Genomic DNA, 20,616 nt, shown 5'->3' with positions numbered 1-20,616 from the left:
GAGGCAGCGGGGAAGGTCAATATATGTGATTTTGGTGAAGGGAGAGGTCTTTTAATCAAGCACTTATCTTTACAGAAGATTTTCTGTTAGTCATGAGAAGCTGATGTTACCTTGAAAGAATTTAGTGCTTTTCTAAATATGAGGAGGTGCAAGGATTGGGCTTATAAAATCAGTTCCTGAAAATATCTAACTAACTGTTAGGAAGACCTGTGCCACAAGTTTCCCTGGAGCAGAGAGTGCCTCATTTCTGCTCTCCATCCTGAACTCCCTTCAGGGCGTGTGGAGACAGGATTCACTCCTGGTTGAGGCAGATGGCAAATGCCCTTGGCAAGCACCAATGTAGTTGACAGGTTTATTGGCATTAAGTGTATTCACCTTGTTATGCAACCTTCACCACCATCTATTTCTAGAACCTTTTCATTTTCCCAAACTGAAACTGTACTGTTAAAGACTATCTCCTCAACAATCCACCTTCCCCCAACCCCCGTCCTCTGGGGCTACCGCCATTCTACTTTCTGTCTGTGTGAATTTGGTTATACTAGGTAACGTATATAAGTGAAATCATATAGTATTTGTTTTTCTGTGACTGGCCTATTTCATGTAGCGTGATGTCTTGAAGATTCATCTGTGTTGTGACATGTGTCAGAATTGCCTTACTTTTTAAGACTGAGTAACATTTCATTGTTTCTACTAAATTTTGTTTATCCATTCATCTGTTGACAGGCTTCTGAGTTGTTTCTACCTTTTGGCTTTTGTGAGTAATGTTGCCGTGAACATGGGTATTTCAAATATTTGTTCAAGTCTTTCTCCTCAGTTATTTTTGGCATATACTCAGAAGTGAAATTGCTGAATCATTTACATTTGTTTAATTTTTTGAGGAACTAACAAATAGTTTTCAATTGTGGTTGTACCATTTTGCATTCCTACCAGCAACGCACAAGGGTTTCAATTTCTTCAAATTATGCCAATGATTATTACTTTGTTTTTGTTTGTTTTTACAATAGCTATTCTCGTGAATATAAAATATCTCATTGTGGTTTTGATTTGCATTTCCCTAACGATTAGTGATGTTGAATATCTTTTTATGTGCTTATTGGCTGTTTGTATGTCTTCTTTGGAGAAATGTCTATTCACGTCCTTTGCCCATTTTAAAATCAGGTTGTGTATTGTTTTGTTGCAGAGTTGTAGGAAAGTCTTTTTTTGTTTTGTTTTCTTTCTTTCTTTCTTTCTTTCTTTCTTTCTTTCTTTCTTTCTTTCTTTCTTTTTAGGAAAGTCTTATTTCTTTTTAAACTGTGACTTTATGGCTATTTAACCTAAGCCTTGACTACCTCATCTTTAAAATTAGAATGTTATTATTAACTACCTCAAAGTTATTGTATGGATTTCATTAGACAAGTTCTTTTTTTTTTAAAAAGATTATCATTTATTTTTGGTTGTGCTGTGTCTTTGTTGCTGCATGAGCTTTTCTCTAGTTGTGACGATTGGGGGCCACTCCCTAGTTGCAGTGGCTTCTCTTGTGGCAGAGCATGGATTCTAGAGCATAGGCTCAGAAGTTGTGCACGGACTTAGTTGCTCTTCAGCATGTGGCATCTTCCCGGATCAGGGGTCGAACCTGTGTCTCCTGCATTGGCAGGTGGATTCTTTACCACTGAACCACCAGGGAAGCCCTCAAGTTCTTAACAAATCACTTGACCCAGAGTATGTGCTCATTAAGTGGTATCTATTATTTCTTGTTACATCATACCCAAACCACAGAGGTTGTAAGGAAGGAGCTGGCATTTAAGCACACAGATGTGTCCATCTTCAGAGCCCAACTCTTAATTTAGTTTAGTGTGATGGTTAGCACATAACTTTTTCATGATCTTGTTTAAATACTCCTCGCCACAGTGCTGTTAGGCAGTGAGTCTGCCTCATCTATTTGTCTATTTCAGAATTATAGGAAGCAATTCTGAACTGGTGATGTACTAAGTAATGAGATTTTACTCTAAATTCAAAGAAAGCAATTGTTGCAATATCATGCAATTTAGCTTCCTTTAGAGATCACAACACTATTTTGGTTCTTGGAAGATTCTAGTTTAGAAAATTTTCACCATTCTGAACAGTATTAATTCTAAAACTTGTGTTTGAGAGTTTAAAAGAAAGGTTTCTGTCTTATCATTCATTCAGTTAATAGTGATGACAGCTCTTTTACTGAGAGGAAAAAGAAACATAGGAAGCAAAGTAACTACTACCAGATGAGTGAAGAGAGCCAATACAAGGTGGATCCAGGCAACTAACCAATCAATCCTAAGCCCTGTTGCCAACTCTGGCCATGAGTGTTTAATGTTGATTTTCTTTTGTGTCAAGAATTGATAATCCAGTCTCTCAGGAAAACCCAGGGAAGGTTATATCAGTGATAATATGAAAACGCCCAGAAACCTATTTCCCTAAGTCCAAATGTAGGTGTGAAATTATTTCTTGAACACTTAATCTCAAAATGACATCAAACATGATTCAGCCTACATAATGGTATCGTAAATACATGATGAAGAGGCAATGAATTATTGACAAGTGAAACAGAACTGCCACCAAGTGATATGTAGAACAGAAGTGCCTTATGTGCATTTTACATGATGCACGAATTTTGTATGGAAGGTGGGGCCAGCAGATCCATTTGGTAAGTTCCATGAAGAAGTCAAAGTCTGGGTGGGTGTTCCTCTATAACTGTTGCTGCTGTATTTCCCTTAGATATCTGAGACCTCCCCATTCTTAATTCTTTGAAATTTAGTCATGTGCCAAACTTGAGTTTTTCATCTGTCAAGTGCAATGTTCTTATTACACACTTAAAATATATATGCTAACCCTGAGTCTATGGATGGGGGGGGGGGTAAAGTTCATTAAGAATTTGCCCACAATGCAGGAGACTCGGGTTCGATCCCTGGGTTGAGAATATCCTCTGGAAGGGAATGGTTACCCACTCCAGTAATCTTGCCTGGGAAATCCCATGGACAGAGGAGACTGGCAGGCTACAGTCCATGGGTTCGCAGAGTCGTACAGGACTGAGCGACTAACACTTTCGCTTTCAAAGTTCATGAAATACGAGTTTTTTTGATAAAGTATATAGCTTACCTTGTACAATTTAGGTGCAGGAGAAAAGGTTACTGCCAATTATGAAACAAACCTGGAAGGTTCTGCCTGCCCATGAATCTCCCAAGCAGCCTTCAGAGTGCACATCTCCAACAGAGTATAAATAAGATCTGATCTCTCATAATTTATCTTTTTAGATATTGACAACAGTGGGTATGTCAGTGACTATGAACTCCAGGACCTGTTTAAGGAAGCAAGCCTTCCTCTGCCTGGCTACAAGGTGCGTGAGATCGTGGAGAAAATTCTAGCAGTTGCTGACAACAACAAAGATAGCAGAATCAGCTTCGAAGAGTTTGTGTCGGTAAGTGATCTAAATCCTCTCCTTTGCTACTATGGGTTTGCTTCGAGCAGAATTTTAGTAATGTCATTTGCTTTCTTTGGTTGAAGCTGGCTTCAGAAACCAGAAAAAGCACTGCTTTTAAATGATGATGATCGTAACAATAACAGCAATTTCCACAAATAATTCATAAAGCAAAGGAAAAATTATTCTTAAATTGTTGGAATTGAAATTAGGTTTAGATAATAATCATTTATCCTGTAGTAAAACTACAGTTGAGTTTAAATGCTTATTGGCTGTCTCTGTAAGCAAAGTATTTTCATATCTTAGTACTTAGTCCTGAGAAGTGAAATATTTTTGTAATTGAAATAGCTAAGATTTGGAAGATATACCTCCTAGAAACTGGTTATTTTCTTGTGATAAGTTATATGTTCAGTTTCTGTAAATGCCACCCGGTGAATATTGATACCAGCTATGGGTTCATTATTAAACTACCTGGAGACTCAGGGAACTGAACAAGATTCAGAAAAATATATGACTCCACCAATAAAAGAAAGATAGAACTAAATATTGAGTATCATGTATTTTAAACCTCTCAGGCTGAGAGCGATGACTAAGTTGCCATTGCCAGCTGACAGTTGAGCAAGGGCTGTCACTACCTTCTATCAACAGCACCATGACTGTGCTTTTTGTACAAAAATTAATGAAATAGTTTATCCACTAATACAAGTGAACAGATATTTATGAAATAGTAATTGTCTGCTTTTACATTCTTTGTTCATTGAGCTCTTTTCATACCAGGAACTCTGGTATTTTGAGTAATGTGATGAACAAAAAGAGATGTAGTTCCAGCTTTAATGAAGTTTGTAGGTGGAGGGGAAGACAGAATCTCACAGATAGGTAAAAGATAACTGATAGATGCTCTGACAGAGCAAGACAGGTCACTTGAAAGTTTGTGTAGGAGGAACTGAACTTGGTGGGGAGATTAGAGAACGCAGAGATTCAGTGAAATGGAACTATCTCCAATGCTGTGAAGACTGAATTGCTGTCTGAAGGAAGATGTTAAACAGATAAAAAGAGTGGGTGGGGAAAATAAGTAATGTGCAAGATTGGCTGAGGTGATGGCATGTGTAGAGGCTCTGTGACTTTAGGGGTAGTAGATGCTCTCAAGCACTTGGGGGGAAAAGCATCCTTGTGGTTGGAGCTGAAATGTTGAGGGTTAGGAATGTGTTTAGACAAGTGAGTCAGGGACAGATAATCAGGCCCTTGTAGAATTTTTTGTTTTTATCTAAAAGCAATAGGAAGCCATTGATGTGGGAAGAATAGAGTGTGAACTGACATGATCAGATATGCATTGTTTAAAACTCACTCTGGCTGTTGCATGGAGAATGGATTGAATTCAGTTTAGCCAGGCTCTAGAGTGGCCAGTGACAGGAACTGGCAGAGGGCACTTGTTGAAGCCTGTGTAATTTCCTACAAACGCTGACTTCTTGACTTTAACGTGTACATTGAAGCTGTTCAGATTGGAAAATATCTCATTAAGACATTTAAAAATCTTTATCATGTACTTAGTTATTCTTTAGTTGTTAGTACAAGAGATCACGGCAAGTCTAGATGAACAATTTCAATGTGTACAATTTGAGCTTAATTATAGGTTGTGGTGCAAACATTTTTCCATTTCGTGTTATTATAAGATGACATGAGGGTTATCTGCCTACACAAGCAATAAATGCAAGAACAACTGATTCGTATTTAATTTTATGTCATTCCAAATAAATAACTATCTTTTACACAGCAAGGATTTTAATGGCTATCTTGTAATCAAAAGTCAATTTTACTTCTCTCCCATTCCAGCTAATGCAAGAGTTAAAAAGCAAAGACATCAGCAAAACATTCAGAAAAATAATTAACAAGAGGGAAGGGATTACTGCTATTGGAGGAACTTCATCCATTTCCAGTGAGGGCACACAGCATTCTTATTCAGGTAACTAACCACCTGCTCCAAATTTAATCTTTCAGTCATTTGTTCATTCAACAAGTCCTGTATTTCACAGGATCTAAGATGCCATTTATTGTAATTTACACTATTGTTTTATATACCATTGTTTTATAATGAGACTAAATTATAATGTGGCATTAGATTGGAAATGTATCATAATTTCAGAAGTGTCAGAATGAAAAATCCTTTAATTATTTAAGATAGATAATAGTAAGTGAATGTTTACTATGTGTTAGGCACAGTGGACAAGAGATTAGAAACAGCAAAATAGGAGTTGTTTATATCTTCAGCATTGAATGTGTTTAATCATGACCTTGGGATGGATTTTTCTTCCTGACTGGTGATATGAGTTTAGTTTAGACCTATAATTTTAGGAATGGTGGAGAGGTTTATTGGAAGGACTTTCCATTTTGGAGGAGCTGAGATTCCTGATTCATCTTTTATCAAGCAACCCAGTAACTAGTAGGGCACAGCACTTGGTTTGCTTGATCTGATAGAATCACTGGACTGTTGCCCAGTGGGAGATACAGAGTCACATGAATTCCTAAGAGGAGACAGCTTGCCCCATGCTAAGGTTGCTTCTCAGGATCAAGATGCCTAAAAACCTTTGGCCAAGTTCTTTTTTGTTCATGTTAACATAATTAGAACTATACTCTTGGAATTTTTTTTATAAAAACTCACTTTAACTTTTCCCTCTTTCTTTCTTTGAGATCTGAATCTGTTAATTATCCTCTTGATTCTTTTGTTTCTAAATGGATTTTCCTCTAATAATACACTCACACTTCTACTCACTGTATATATTTTCCTAACTTTTTCCCACCAAGGAAGTGCAGTGGTGAAGGCAGTGTTCTATAACTCCTACCTCCTTTTTTGAAAGGTACTTACTCTTTAGCTCTGTTTCTGCCTGTCCATTCTAAGGAATGGCATCTTCATTTTTTATTAAGGTATAATATGCCATTTAGCGAATTGCTGCAATTGTTATGTGTATAGTTCAATGAGTTTTCACATGTGTACGCATCTTGTAGCTACATTCATGCAGCTGTCAAGTAGATTAACATATAGCATTTCCTTCACCAGGATTATTTCTAGATTATTTAAATCTAATAATATGTAAATTATTATAATACATAAATACAAAAATTCTATGAAAGTAAATGTGCACCATTTTGAGCATTTTATATTACAAAGATTTTCTTGCTTAAAGGACTTTAAATAAAGTAAAATCAGATTTTTTCCCTTAAATTGAAGGAAAAAGAGAAAGGGAGGAAGAGAAGTGAGAGGTTCTGGGCTTGTAGAGCTACGTGAAGGACAGGAGTAATTTTTCCATTGATTTAAAACAATTCTTTTTGATCTTGTTGGTTCTAGCAGTCATTACTGATTATAAAGGTAACCCAAATGAATGAACCTGTAACCAGTTCACAGATATGGTCATTTAAAAATTTTAAATTCAGTTTAAGATAAAAAAAAAATTCACCGATTTCTTCCACTCTCCATCACCCCTTGGTTCTTGTAATCACCAGTCTGCTCTCTGTATCTATGGCTTCAGTTCTGTTTTCCAGATTCTACATTAAAAAAATGAGATCATACAGCAAAATACACATATAAGTGTGTGTATATGTATAACATATATGTATATGTATATGTTTTATATATGCAATAAACATACATTACACATATAAAACATATACATATGTATGTATGCAAAGCATACGTATATATAAATCATTAACATTTCCTTCACCCTGAGTGGCTCCCTCATGCCTCTAGCCATAACTGTTTACTTTTCTGATGCCTATCACAATAGATTTTTTTTTTTACTTGTTTATTGAGGTATAAGATGTACAGAGTAAAGTGCATACAGTGCCCTATTGTTAAGTATATGTCTTGATGATTTTTTTTTTACATATGAATACACCCACATAACCATTATTTAGAACCCAACACAGAACATTTAGGGGCTTCCCAGGTGCACTAATGGTAAAGAACTTGCCAGCCAATGCAGGAGATATAAGAGACTTGGATTCAATCCCTGGGTAAGGAAGATCCCCTGGAGGAGGTCAGGGCAACCCACTCCAGTATTCTTGCCTGGAGAATCCCATGGACAGAGGCGCCTGGTGGGCCCTAGTCCATAGAGTTGCAAAGAGTCGGACACAACCGAAGTGACTTTTTACACATGCACAGAACATTTAACTGCTTTTAAGAAAAGAACAACTTTGTTGAGACATAATTGAAATACCATGACTCTTTGAAAGTACAATTAAGTAGTTTTTAGTATATTCACAGAATTGTAGTATATCAGCACCATGTAATTTTAGGATACTTTCATTATCCCAAAGGGAAACCCCATGATTGTTAGCAATCACTACCCATTTGCCCCTTCCCCCAGCCTTGAGTGACCATTAATCTACTTTTTATTTCCATAGATTTGCCTAATCTGGAAATCTTATACGAATGGAATTATACAGTAATGGCTTTTCACTTGACAGGCTTCTTCCCTAGCAGAATATTTTTGAGGGTCATTCATGTTGTGGCATGTATTGTACATCATTCTTTTTTATGGCTGAATCATTTCTGTTCTGTTGCTAATATCTTGTTTTGTTTATCCTTTCATTGGCTGATAGACATTTGAGTGGTTTCCACTTTTTGGCTATCATGAATAATACTGTGTGGACACTTGTGTCCACATTTTAGTGTGGACATATGCTTTGAATTCTCTAAGGTATATACCCAGGGGTGGTCATTTGTTAACTCTATGTTTAACATTTTAAAGAACTACCAACTGTTTTCCAAAATGGCCACACCATTTACATTCCCACAAGCAATGTATGAAAGTTCCAATTTCTTCCCATTCTTGACGACACTGGTTATTGTCAGTTTTGTTTATTACAACCATCCAGGCATTGTGAAGTGATATCTCATTCCTGTTTCCTATCAGTTCAGCTCAGTTCAGTTGCTCAGTCATGTCCGACTCTTTGTGACCCCATGAACTGCAGCACACCAGGCCTCCCTGTCTATCACCAACTCCCTGAGTTGACTCAAACTCATGTCCATTGAGTCCGTGATGCCTTCCAACCATCTCATCCCCAGTTGTACCCTTCTCCTGCCTTCAATCTTTCCCAGAATCAGGGTCTTTTCTAATGAGTCAGTTCTTCGCATCAGGTGGCCAAAATATTGGAGTTTCAGCTTCAGCATCAGTCCTTCCAATGAATATTCAGGACTGATTTCCTTTAGGATGGACTGGTTGGATCTCCTTGCAGTCCAAGGGACTCTCAAGAGTCTTCTCCAACATCACAGTTCAAAAGCATCAATTTTTTGGTGCTCAGCTTTCTTCATAGTCCAGCTATAAAGAAATAATAATTTCTTTCCCTTTTCCTGCCCATTTTTCATACCTATTAAAAATGTATCTTTTAAATAGTTCCTTCTCCATAAATAGCCTTTTGTTGATCAACCTGATGAGAAATTATTCTTTCTTTAAATTCTTTGAAACATTGCTTGTATCTCTCTTGTGGTATGTTCATTTATTGCATTTCTTCATATATCTGTTTTATCATTACCCTAAAAATTCCTTGATGGGAGTTATAACATCTTAGTGATCTTTAAATCCATTGATTCTAAGTCCGTAAGGAGGTATGTATAGTGAGGCAAGAAGATAAGAAGGCAGATAATGATCTGTACAAAAGTAAGTATTTAAGTCTTTATTGATTATTTGTGATAGATTCCATTTTGAGAGTACCTGCCAAATATGCCTTTAGGAAAGTTACCTACTTCTAGGAATCAGGGCAATATAGAGGAAGTCCAGCTACCCTGTGATAGAAATGGGCATAATTTTCTTTTAGATTTTGTTAAATCATTTTTATGCTTACAGAATAATAATAAAGCAATAGAACATTTTTCCTTTAAGTTCCTTCCTACTTTCTTCACTGCATAGCCCACCAGTATTTTTCTGCCTAAAGATAAATATTCCCATGCTAGAAGCCACAGCTTGAGAAGTTGAGGATGAAGATGGCTGATAGTCATACTGGTATTTAGATGTGTCAGTTTCCTTATAATAGAAATTCCACAGAAATGGAGCTATTTTATTTATTCAAATAACTCAATTAAAATTATTATTTCTGTTGTAAGTTGCAAATCACAACTTTATGAAAAATTTTTTTGTGGGGGAGGTGGAATTGATTGATGTGGTTATTTGTTTCTTATATTTTCCTCTTGGCGTGTGTGTGTGTGCATGTGCATGATCTGACCTCTGATGTTTGGCTCTTGATCCATTAATTCTCAGAAGAAATATATGTGAAAAGTTTTAGAATCAAACTGAACATTTATTGTGCTCATTTAAGCTATATGCCTTCCTTGTCCCTAATATAGTGATGAAAAAGTGGAATGTTAAGGTTTCTCCTTAAACCTAAGCCCTCTTACATCCTTTAGTGTTTTGGTAGAGTTTCTAAAATTGGCATTTATTATTTTTGAACAGAAATTTAAAAGTATATTTTTGTAGTGCATTAGGTGAAATGAGGTATGCCAACTAAGATTTTCTGTTTTCAGAGGAAGAAAAAGTGGCTTTTGTTAACTGGATAAACAAAGCCCTGGAGAATGACCCTGACTGTAAGCACCTCATACCGATGAACCCCAGTGATGGCAGTCTTTTCAAATCACTTGCTGATGGCATCCTTCTTTGGTGAGTTGAGCACTGGGTTAAGGGAGCTGTGTTTTTACTGTCTCCACTGAAGTGTAGTCAGTGAAAACTACAATTCAGTCAGTCCATTGTTTTTTGAAATTAGTTAAGAAGTAGTATACAGTTCTTGAAGTTTTTATATTGCATAGACAATTAAGTACAATATGTTTTCCAATATTTTCCTTCAAATGCAATCTCTTATTTGGTATCTTTTTCATTTATTTTCTTAATTATGCCAGGAAACCTTTACCTCTCCGATGCATTTAATAATGTTCAAAGGGTTTCTTTTTTCTTTTTTTTTTTGGCTGCATGTGGCACGTGGGATCTTAGTTCCCTGACCAGAGACTGAACCCGGGCCACAGCAGTGAAAGCCCTGAGTCCAAACCACTGGACTGCCAGGAAATTCCCCAGAATTTTTTTTTCCCCACTTATCAATAAGGGAGTATTGATCATTGACTAGGACTGAAACTTGAGGAACTATAATAGAAATATATATCTCATTTGTGCTTAAATCAGATTAATATTTTAATTGTCTTGTATTCATGGCTCTTTGCAATCTGCTTCTGCTTACTAGACTGTAAACTCTCTAAAGGCATTATCTTTTTGGTTGTGTATACTTAAGTCCCAGCATACTTCTTTGTAAAAACTAGATGTCTTTTATTTTTTAAGTTTATAAAAATCCAGAAAACATTCAAAGAAGAAAATAACCACCATGAATATTAACAGCCATAAAAAGCTATTATTGATATTTTGGCACATTTCCTCAGTCTTTTTTCTGTGTATTTACTTAAAAAGAAAAAACTACCCACAATTATGGGATATTAGTTTTCAAGACATTATATCTAAAATATATCTTATTCCACCTACAATTCAGATCTCTTCCTCTAACCTTCAGAGGAAATTCCTATTATGAATTGAATGGGTGTTTTCTTATCTGCGTTTCATAATATAAAATGTATTCTAAAACAGAGAAGTAAAATTTATATTAGTTTCTTTTAAAATGTGTGAATTATTGAAATTTTTGGTCAGGTCTCTGCTCTTTATTTTTCTGCAACAACAGTAATTTTAACACTGTTGATACCACTTTATGAAATTTGACTTCTTGAGGATTTTTTGTTTTATATTTCAGGCTGCTGAATGTCAATGATCATTAAATGAAATAAAGCCAAGATTCACATAAAGATAATGCAAGACTTTGAAAAAATTAGAAAGAAATGCTAAGATTACTATTATAATGAATGATGAATTTGATTTAGATTAGGGAATATTTCTTAGATTTTTAAAATTAAATCCCTGAGATGAAGTATGTTTTAAAGAAATGGATTATTACTTTTCAAAATTTAACTTTACTGTTTACTTACAAAAATCAACTAAAAACATTTTTGAGTGTCTTAAACGGATTTATTCCCATTTTCTCTTTAGCAAAATGATCAACTTGTCTGAACCAGATACAATTGATGAAAGAGCCATTAATAAGAAAAAGCTCACCCCCTTCACTATTTCTGTAAGTATTTGTCCTTTGCTGGTAATCATCTTGTAAGGTGATAAGGATCATGGATCCCTTATGAATTGATCTTTAGGTCCAGGCAAAACCATTCATTTAATATACTTTTGGTTTCCTATAAAAGCTAGATTTTTACTAAGTAAAAATTCAGCTGAATTTTTTAATGAAGAAATTAAGATTCAGACTATGTTGGATGAAATTTCTTAAGAAAATAGTATTCAGATTAAGTTATTGTGATTATTGTTATTTTTATTAATGAATATTTGCTTGATGCTAGTGTTCTTGTTGGTTGAGATAAGAATACTCCATAGTTTAATACATCTTTTACCATTGCACAAAATTTTAACCATTTTTTTGTACCAAACTGTTTTGTAGTCAGTTTCTCCATTCAGATCTTGTTAAAATTCAGGAATTTATAGTCACCACAGTTTTCCCCTTAAAATCTCTGGCTCAATAGAAGAATATTATAGTAAGTACATTTTAGGTATCAGACACTGTCCTAAACACACCACATGAATTACCATGTGACTTCTCCCAGCAGCCTTAAAATAAAGTAGATTCTCTGATTTTACAGATGAAGAAACTGAGGCACTGAGAGGTTACACACTGGATGAGCCATGATCCCAGTAGTCTCGCTCCAGAGCCCATCCTTTAAGGAGTTTTGTTTACATGTATTTAATTTTTTTTTTGGCTGCATGTGTGGGATCTCAGTTCCCAGACCAGGGATTGGAACCCCTTTCCCCTGAGTGGAAGTGCAGAGTCTTAACCTCTGGACGGCCAGGGAAGTCCTTGTATCCATCCGTTTAATCATCATGCTATACTGCCACTCTGCTGTGGTGGTGGCAATAAGCGACTAGTTAATGTGTAAATCACAGCTGTAGCTATTAGAAATGAGCTACTGCTAAGCTGTTTTCTTCATTTCTATTGGCAGGGTATAATTCTTGATTTTGCTAAGGTTGTTAAGTCTCTTCTATAAGAAAGCTACATCCTTTAGAGCAGTGGTACCTGGTTAGTCTCAGACTAAGGGGTCCTCCCATTTCCTGTTATCCTGAAGAAGTGTATAATTGTCTGGTGACTAACACAGCTTTCTTGACCCTCACTTTCCAGTAACATTTCATGTTCCTAGCAGAAACTACTATTCTTGAAGAAGCTCCTTTCTGATTGTAATGGCCAGAAGTTTCTTTTCTTTCTCAACTTGTGTAAGATGTGAAAGAAATACCTACCATCTAATACCTATCATTGTTGAAAATACTCATATTTATCTTTTTAGGATACATGTCACACAATTTTTTATGTTCCTGAAATGCAACATCTCTTACTATTGTGTAAATTAATTTTTAATTAATTTATTAAAAATTTAAATATTGCTTCTAATACTTCCATGCCATGCATTTGGAGAAAATAAAGAAAAAATGTCCTACAACTATTTTGCAATAACTATAGGATGCATCTGAGGGGCTAAGTGTTTTATATTTCTATTTTTAAAGGTAACATTCTTCCACCAATATGAGTAGTGTTAATAGTCTAGGTCTCTAGGATGCTTTAAAAAGAGTACTAATGTAGAATGAGAAAAGACAGTCCTCTGGGAAGAGGCAAAGTGTTACTGTGATTATTAAATCAGTTTTGTTTCCTCAGTAATTTTAGAGGTCTGGGAATAGATCTGCCAGAAATCTACCAGTTTCCCATGAAACTTTATCTCAAAGAAGTCTAATTCATTTGTAAAAGATTGTGATAGTATAGTTTTTCACCTCATGATGATAGGTTTATGAAGTATCAAGATGTATGAAAGAAGAGAAATATAAAAGGATGAAAATGATATACAGTGACTGTGAAAGCAAGGGAAAGGGACAGATCAAGTAGCTAATAGCAGAATTCATTTATGATTTTGGAGACTGTCGTCTCTCTTCCTACCCAGTGTGTTACAGGGCTACATTCTTTGGATTGTTTATCATTAGTGGAAAAAATAATTATGTAAAAGTCTGAAAAATAGATGTCAATGATTTAAGGACTTAAAAGTCAGGAAGCTAATGCAAGAGTAGGTTAGGGTTAGGGTTATACTTCACCCTTACATATGTATACAAATGTAAAAACACATGTATAGTCTTCATTTCAATTATAGTTTAAGTAGGGAAAACATAAATCTCATTTGTATGTTGCAAATGGAGTAAAAGTGATGGTATGTAAATAAGAATGAAATCTGAATAACAAGTAATGCCTTTGACCTTACTGACCCAATAAGTGTATAACAGAGCCCTCTAAAAAATGATTAACAAAAGTGGACTTATCTGGAATTGAAGCCTTATTGGGAATGGAAGTTTGCAACGTGGAATGAATGAAAAGAAAGAAAAGTTGCAGTCCCTATTTGAGACTGTTAAAACTGCCATGTTTACTTGAGTCTTTTGTTAATATCTCTATGAGGTAAGATGCCCTATTGTACAGGTTAAGACACTGAAACACTAGGAGGAACAAGCACTTTCTAATGTCTGGCTCTTGGAGGTTTCCTAGTGTCCCTGTCTATCCCCATCAACACAGGTCTTCAGGAAGAAAGGCTGAGCGTGAGGGGCAGTTGTCCATGACAGAACTTGGAGAACAACCTCTGTGTGGGATTTTCCTATTACTTCTCATTCTTCAGAATTGTCTTGAGATAATAGCGGTCATGCTAGTCCCTCATCACCAGTAGGGCAATATTGTATTTCAGTTCAGTCAGTCAGTTCAGTTACTCAGTCGTGTCTGACTCTTTGCAACCCTGTGGACTGCAGCACACCAGGCTTCCCTGTCCATCACCAACTTCTGGAGCTTGCTCAAACTTATGTCTATCGAGTTGGTGATGCCATCCAACCATCTCATCCTCTGTTGTCCCCTTCTCCTCCTGCCTTCAATCTTTCCCAACATCAGGGTCTTTCCCGTGAGTCAGCTCTTCTCATCAGGTGGCCAAAGTATTGGAGTTTCAGCTTCAGCATCAGTCCTTCCAATGAATATTCAGGACTGATTTCCTTTAGGATGGACTGGTTGGATCTCCTTGCAGTCCAAGGGACTCTCAAGAGTCTTCTCCAACATCACAGTTCAAAAGCATCAATTCTTTGGTGCTCAGCTTTCTTTATGGTCCAACTCTCACATCCATACATGACTACTGGAAAAACCATAGCTTTGACTATATGGACCATTGTTGGTATTGTATTTACCAATTAGAAACTACCATTTATTTGAAGAAGCACATTTTCACTCCATTTTTTTGCCAATTACTTGTAAGTCATTTGCAATACTTGTAAAACCAACATCTCTGAGTAAAATTAATATCAAAAGCTGGTTCTCCACATGTCACCAACATAACCTGTAGATATGACAAAGCTGAGTTTCACTGCTTACAGGAGTGAGAGAAAACACCACCTGCAAGCCCATGGCAGTGTCTTTAGGCTGAGGCTGGAACTGGAGATTTGGAATTGTGGTTGAAGGTGGGTCTTTCTCTGTGGGCAGGGGGAAGGGAGGGGCTGCATCCATCCCCTAGGTAAGGATCATGACACAGCAGTCAGGACTGGTGGAGATTGCAAGGGACAGATCTGAAGGTGAGGGAGTCAAAGAATCTTTAGAGTATTAACTGTCTATTGATGTTTTCCACTGAAGATCTTCCAAGTAGTGCCTGCAATGAACAAATAAGTACTTTGCTGCCTTTTTCCTAGAAGAGTAAAATCATGCCAGTAAGATAGACAAGTAAGTGCAAAATCATGTTAAGATGTGGCTTCCTCAACAGACAAAGGATTAATCTCAAAAATATACAAGCAACTCCTCCAGCTCAACTCCAGAAAAATAAATGACCCAATCAAAAAATGGGCCAAAGAACTAAACAGACATTTCTCCAAGGAAGACGTACGGATGGCAAAAAAACACATGAAAAGATGCTCAACATCACTCATTATCAGAGAAATGCAAATCAAAACCACAGTGAGGTACCATTACACGCCAGTCAGGATGGCTGCTATCCAAAAGTCTACAAGCGATAAATGCTGGAGAGGGTGTGGAGAAAAGGGAACCCTCTTACACTGTTGGTGGGAATGCAAACTAGTACAGCCGCTATGGAGAACAGTGTGGAGATTTCTTAAAAAGCTGGAAATAGAACTGCCATATGACCCAGCAATCCCACCTCTGGGCATACACACTGAGGAAACCAGATCTGAAAGAGACACGTGCACCCCAGTGTTCATCACAGCACTGTTTATAATAGCCAAGACATGGAAGGAACCTAGATGTCCATCAGCAGACGAATGGATGAGGAAGCTGTGGTACATATACACCATGGAATATTACTCAGCCAGTAAAAAGAATTCATTTGAATCAGTTCTAATGAGATGGATGAAACTGGAGCCCATTATACAGAGCTAAGTAAGCCAGAAAGATAAAGACCATTACAGTATACTAACACATATATATGGAATTTAGAAAGATGGTAACGATAACCCTATATGCAAAACAGAAAAAGAGACACAGATGTATAGAACAGACTTGTGGACTCTGTGAGAAGGCGAGGGTGGGATGTTTCAAGAGAACAGCATTGAAACATGTATATTATCTAGGGGGAAACAGATCACCAGCCCAGGTTGGGTGCATGAGACAAGTGCTCGGGCCTGGTGCACTGGGAAGACCCAGAGGGATCGGGTGTAGAGGGAGGTGGGAGGGGGGACCAGGATGGGGAATACATGTAAATCCATGGCTAACTCATTTCAATGTATGACAAAAACCACTGCAATGTTGTAATTAGCCTCCAACTAATAAAAATAAATGGGAAAAAAAAAAAAAAGTAAACTGTTAAAAAAAAAAGAAAAGATATGGCTTCCTTATCTCTGTCCAGGCTGAGAGAAGCAATGAAAGATTTTGGTTCTCACTAGTTGTTACAGTCAGTTTGGTGAAATTACATTTTTTTTTGGCTACAGTACCATGATGTCAATGTAAGGTGTCACTGTAAGATTAACACTATTCCTGGAATCATTTTCAGTACAGTTCTTTCCCCAACATTCAGGGGAATCACAACTGGAGCAAACATCCTATATGTTCTTGAAAAAGAAGACAGAAAAATATTACTGGTCTAGCATGAATTGGTAGAAGCTGTCTCTTGAAAGTTAAGTTGATTTGATTTAAGATAATTAAACATATCTGAAGGTATGAAAAAAACCTTCTGAATATCTAGAAAATATTTCAAATTTACCAATAATATTGTCATATTTATCATGTTTATTTAGGTTGTATATATATTGAAGAATCCTCTGGTTCTGCCTTCTTTTGGGAGAACTGAATTTTAAATGAACATTGCTTAATTCCACTACAAAATAATTTAATTGCAAGTACTTACTTTAATTACCCTGGACTGAACCCCAAGAGACACAGCCATTTACTTGGAGCCCAGCAAGATAAATTGCTTCAGCATACTGCAAGAGGAAGCCACTAAAACAATTACTCTGCTTTGTAAGCCTTTGTGTAGCTTCTGGCTAATAAACATGAAAATTTAAACAAACATGGAAGCAGGGGTCTCACCCTAACATGGAATATAGAAATGAAAGAGGAAAAGACAATCTCTACTTTCTCCCAAAAAGAAAATCAAACAGTTAACAACAAATCCCCTAGCTCTTAAAGTTACCACTTCTTAACTTCGGTGAATTTAAAGTCTGACTGTATTGATTATTTGTTGCCATTAAACAGCCACAAAAACAATGCCTAGTAGCAAATGGTGTCTTTCCAAAGGGTGAAAAAGTGATTGGGAAAAAAGTCATCTCTACATACTGTGCATCTGTTATTTCTAGGGAAGAAATTTGCAAAGGGAATTTAAAAAATAGCTAAAAGCCAAGGTAACTCTGAATTTTTCTAATTCTTTGTCTTTTCCAATTTGCTGCCATGTGTTGTCCTAAACTGTTTTTTTTATTGTTGTTTGGTGGTTCTTTTCTGGTCACTGGTACGGCATTGATAGATGACAACTAAAGGAAAAATTAATATTAATTAAACATTGCTTTCAGTTAAGCTTTTAGATTAAAATTAATGGCATATTTGGATAAAAAAAACTTAGAGTTACTTGCCTCTACCCCTGCCATTTTATTCCCTTCTGTCACACTGAGTGGATCTTAGTTCCCCAACTAGGGATCACATCTGCCCCCCTATAATGGAAGCACAAGTCTTAACCTCTAGACCACCAGGAAAGTCCCTCTAACCTAGCCTTTACCATGATGGTTGTGAAATTGTTTCTTCAACTCCAGCACTTCTCCACATGCACCAGTCATTTATTACTTGGCATTCTTCTATAACCCAGAGACCTCTTTTCTCTCTCTCCTTCTTTCTCATTTTCTATCATTGATATGGACTTAGGAATTCCTATTTTTTCCAGTAGCTTAATTCATTAGTGTTCTTGATTATTTTGGTACTTAAATCATTCCAGGTTTGGCCATAGAGAGCACCTTCAAGGTGTTTCTTTTCCCTTTTTTTCATTGTTGTAAATTACACATAATATAAAATTTACCATTTTAGTCATTTTTGAGTGTATAGATCTGTGGCATTAAATTCATTCACATTGCTATGCATTCATCAATAGCATTCTTCTCCAAAACCCTTCTCATCTTCCTAATCTATAACTCTATACCCATTATGTAATAATTCCCCATTCTCCACTCCCCCATCCCCTGGCTATCACCATTCTACTTTCTGTCTCCGTGAATTTGGCTATTCCAGGTACCTCATATTGGAATCAGACAATAATGATTTTTGTGTGTGTGACCAGCTTATTTCACTTAGCATAATGTGTTCAATGGAGGAGGAAATGGTAACCCACTCCAGTGTTCTTGCCTGGAGAATTCCATGGGCAGAGGAGCCTGGTGGCCTACAGTCCATAGGATCACAAAGAGTCAGAAATGACTGAACGACTTTCACTTTAATGTCTTCAAGGTTCACCCATTTCATAGCATATCTCAGTTTTCTCTTCATTTCTAAAGCTGAATAGCATTCTGTTGTATGTCTACACTATATTTTACCTGTCTGTTTAAGTCGATGGACAGTTGGATTGTTTCTACCTTTTGACTTTTGTGAATAATGCTGCTATGAACATGGGTATACAAATTATCTAAGTCCTAGCTCACAGTTTTTTGAGTATATACCTAGAAGTAGATTTGCTGAATTACGTGGTTCCACCATACTTTTTGCTCAGTTGGGTCTGACTCTTTGTGACCCCAAGGACTGTAGCCTGCCAGACTTCTCTGTCCATGGATTTTTCCAGGCAAGAATACTGGAGTGGTTTGCCATTCCCATCTCCATGGTATCTTCCTGACCCCAGGTTCAAACTCAGATTTCATGTATTGCAGGCAGATTCTTTATCATCTGAGCCACTAGGGAAGTCCCAAAATGACATGGTAATTCTATGTTTAATTTTTTGAAGAATCGCCATACAGTTTTCCATAGAAATTCCACTATTTTATATTTTCACTAGGAATGCACTAGGGTTCCAATTTATTCGCATCCTCTCTAACACTTGTTAGTTTGTTTTTTAAATAACAGACATCCTGATGGATATAAAATGGTGTCTCATTGTGGGTTTGATTGACATTTCCCTAATGATTTCTCCTGTTGATCATCTTTTCAGGTGTTTACTGTCCATTTGATATCTTCTTCAGAGAAATTCATGTCCTTTGCCCATATTTTAATCAGGTTGTTTGGTTTTTTGTTGTTGGGTTGTAGGTGTTCTTCCTCTGTTGACATAATCAGAGCTCATATTCTTAATAATAATAATAATAAATATGTAAAAATAATATGTAAATATATGTAATAAAATTATTTAATAATGAATATTATTAGTTATAATAAGTTATATTAGTTAATTAGTTATATAATATATGTTTATTATTAGTTAGTAATGAATATTATTATATCAATATATGTTATATTATTAGTTAATAATAAATATGTAACTATATAATATGTTAGGGAATGATAAAGAGTAAAATAAACAATAATGAGTGCCAGCAAAGAGTGTGGTGATGTGGTGATGCTTGTTATTTCATGTAGAATAGTCAGAGCAAGCCATTTGTTGCATTTCAGCAGTCTTAAAGGAATTGTGGATATCTGAAGAAACTGTGTTCCAGGCAGAGGGGAGGACAAGTTCAAAGGCCTTTTAGAGCTGGAACAGAGTGAGTGACAGGACACAGTGGGACATAGAGGACATTTGAAGGGTCTTAAAGCCAGGGAACGTGGTCAGGTTCTTATTTTCTCAAGATCACAGGGTACTTAATGTACCTGTACAGGTGGATTGTAGAAAGGAAGTCTGAGCATGGGTGTTAGGAAGGAATTAAGAAACTTGAACAGAGGTTTTCATAAGGTGAAATTACACAGCAATTGCTTACAGGCTATAGGAGGCAAGAAGAGCAAGGATTCTGCTCAGGTTGCCTTCTTAGGAAGAAAGAAGGCAAGAATGTAGGTTGGGGCCTATGGACCAAAACAGAAAATAAAGGAAAACCTAGTTTTAACAGAGGATTAGAGGGAGACTAGGGAAGTATGGCCAGAAAATTGCTTCAGTTTTGGACGCATTGACTTGGAGGTACTTGTGAAACATCCAGGTGAACGTAGCCAAGTGTGTATATCGGTGTAGAGCTCACAGTGGGGGCCGGGCAGAAATGTGGCCTGGAGATAGGTTTCTGAAAGTCATTGGCACACAGAGGTGACATAAGTACTAATTATGTTTAAAAATCTTAAGTTTTAGCACCGATTGTTTATTTACCTCCACAACTTGTTGACGAGAGTTTAGAAAGTACTTTCTAACATTTCTTTTTCTCTGTGGCAATTTAGGAAAATTTAAACCTAGCTCTGAATTCTGCCTCAGCCATTGGTTGTACTGTAGTCAACATTGGGGCACAGGATCTCACAGAAGGAAAACCTCACTTGGTCTTGGGACTTCTCTGGCAGATCATCAAAGTTGGTCTTTTTGCTGATATTGAGATTTCCAGGAATGAAGGTAAGGTCATCAAAAATATTTGCTTTTCATTGACATATATTTACTGTGGGAAGAATTTATACTTCAT

At 36.5% G+C, this 20,616-nt stretch overlaps 1 protein-coding gene across 3 annotated transcripts in view; it reads left to right on the top strand.

Moving 5' to 3' along the window:
• Positions 1-20,616, top strand: part of PLS1 (plastin 1) — a 127,289-nt gene that overhangs the window by 73,271 nt on the left and 33,402 nt on the right. For all 3 annotated transcript variants that reach the window (XM_070466636.1, XM_070466638.1, XM_070466637.1), the window contains 5 exons: positions 3,264-3,427; positions 5,258-5,387; positions 9,942-10,074; positions 11,494-11,575; positions 20,384-20,549. In XM_070466636.1, the coding sequence (XP_070322737.1) occupies positions 3,264-3,427; positions 5,258-5,387; positions 9,942-10,074; positions 11,494-11,575; positions 20,384-20,549 (675 nt within the window). The remainder of the gene's footprint in view (positions 1-3,263; positions 3,428-5,257; positions 5,388-9,941; positions 10,075-11,493; positions 11,576-20,383; positions 20,550-20,616) is intronic.

Source organism: Odocoileus virginianus, chromosome 4 (genome assembly GCF_023699985.2).
Source record: "Odocoileus virginianus isolate 20LAN1187 ecotype Illinois chromosome 4, Ovbor_1.2, whole genome shotgun sequence".
Classification (NCBI taxonomy): Eukaryota; Metazoa; Chordata; class Mammalia; order Artiodactyla; family Cervidae; genus Odocoileus; species Odocoileus virginianus.
Note: the sequence above shows the minus strand (reverse complement) of the source record. Positions and strands in the feature narration are given on the sequence as shown.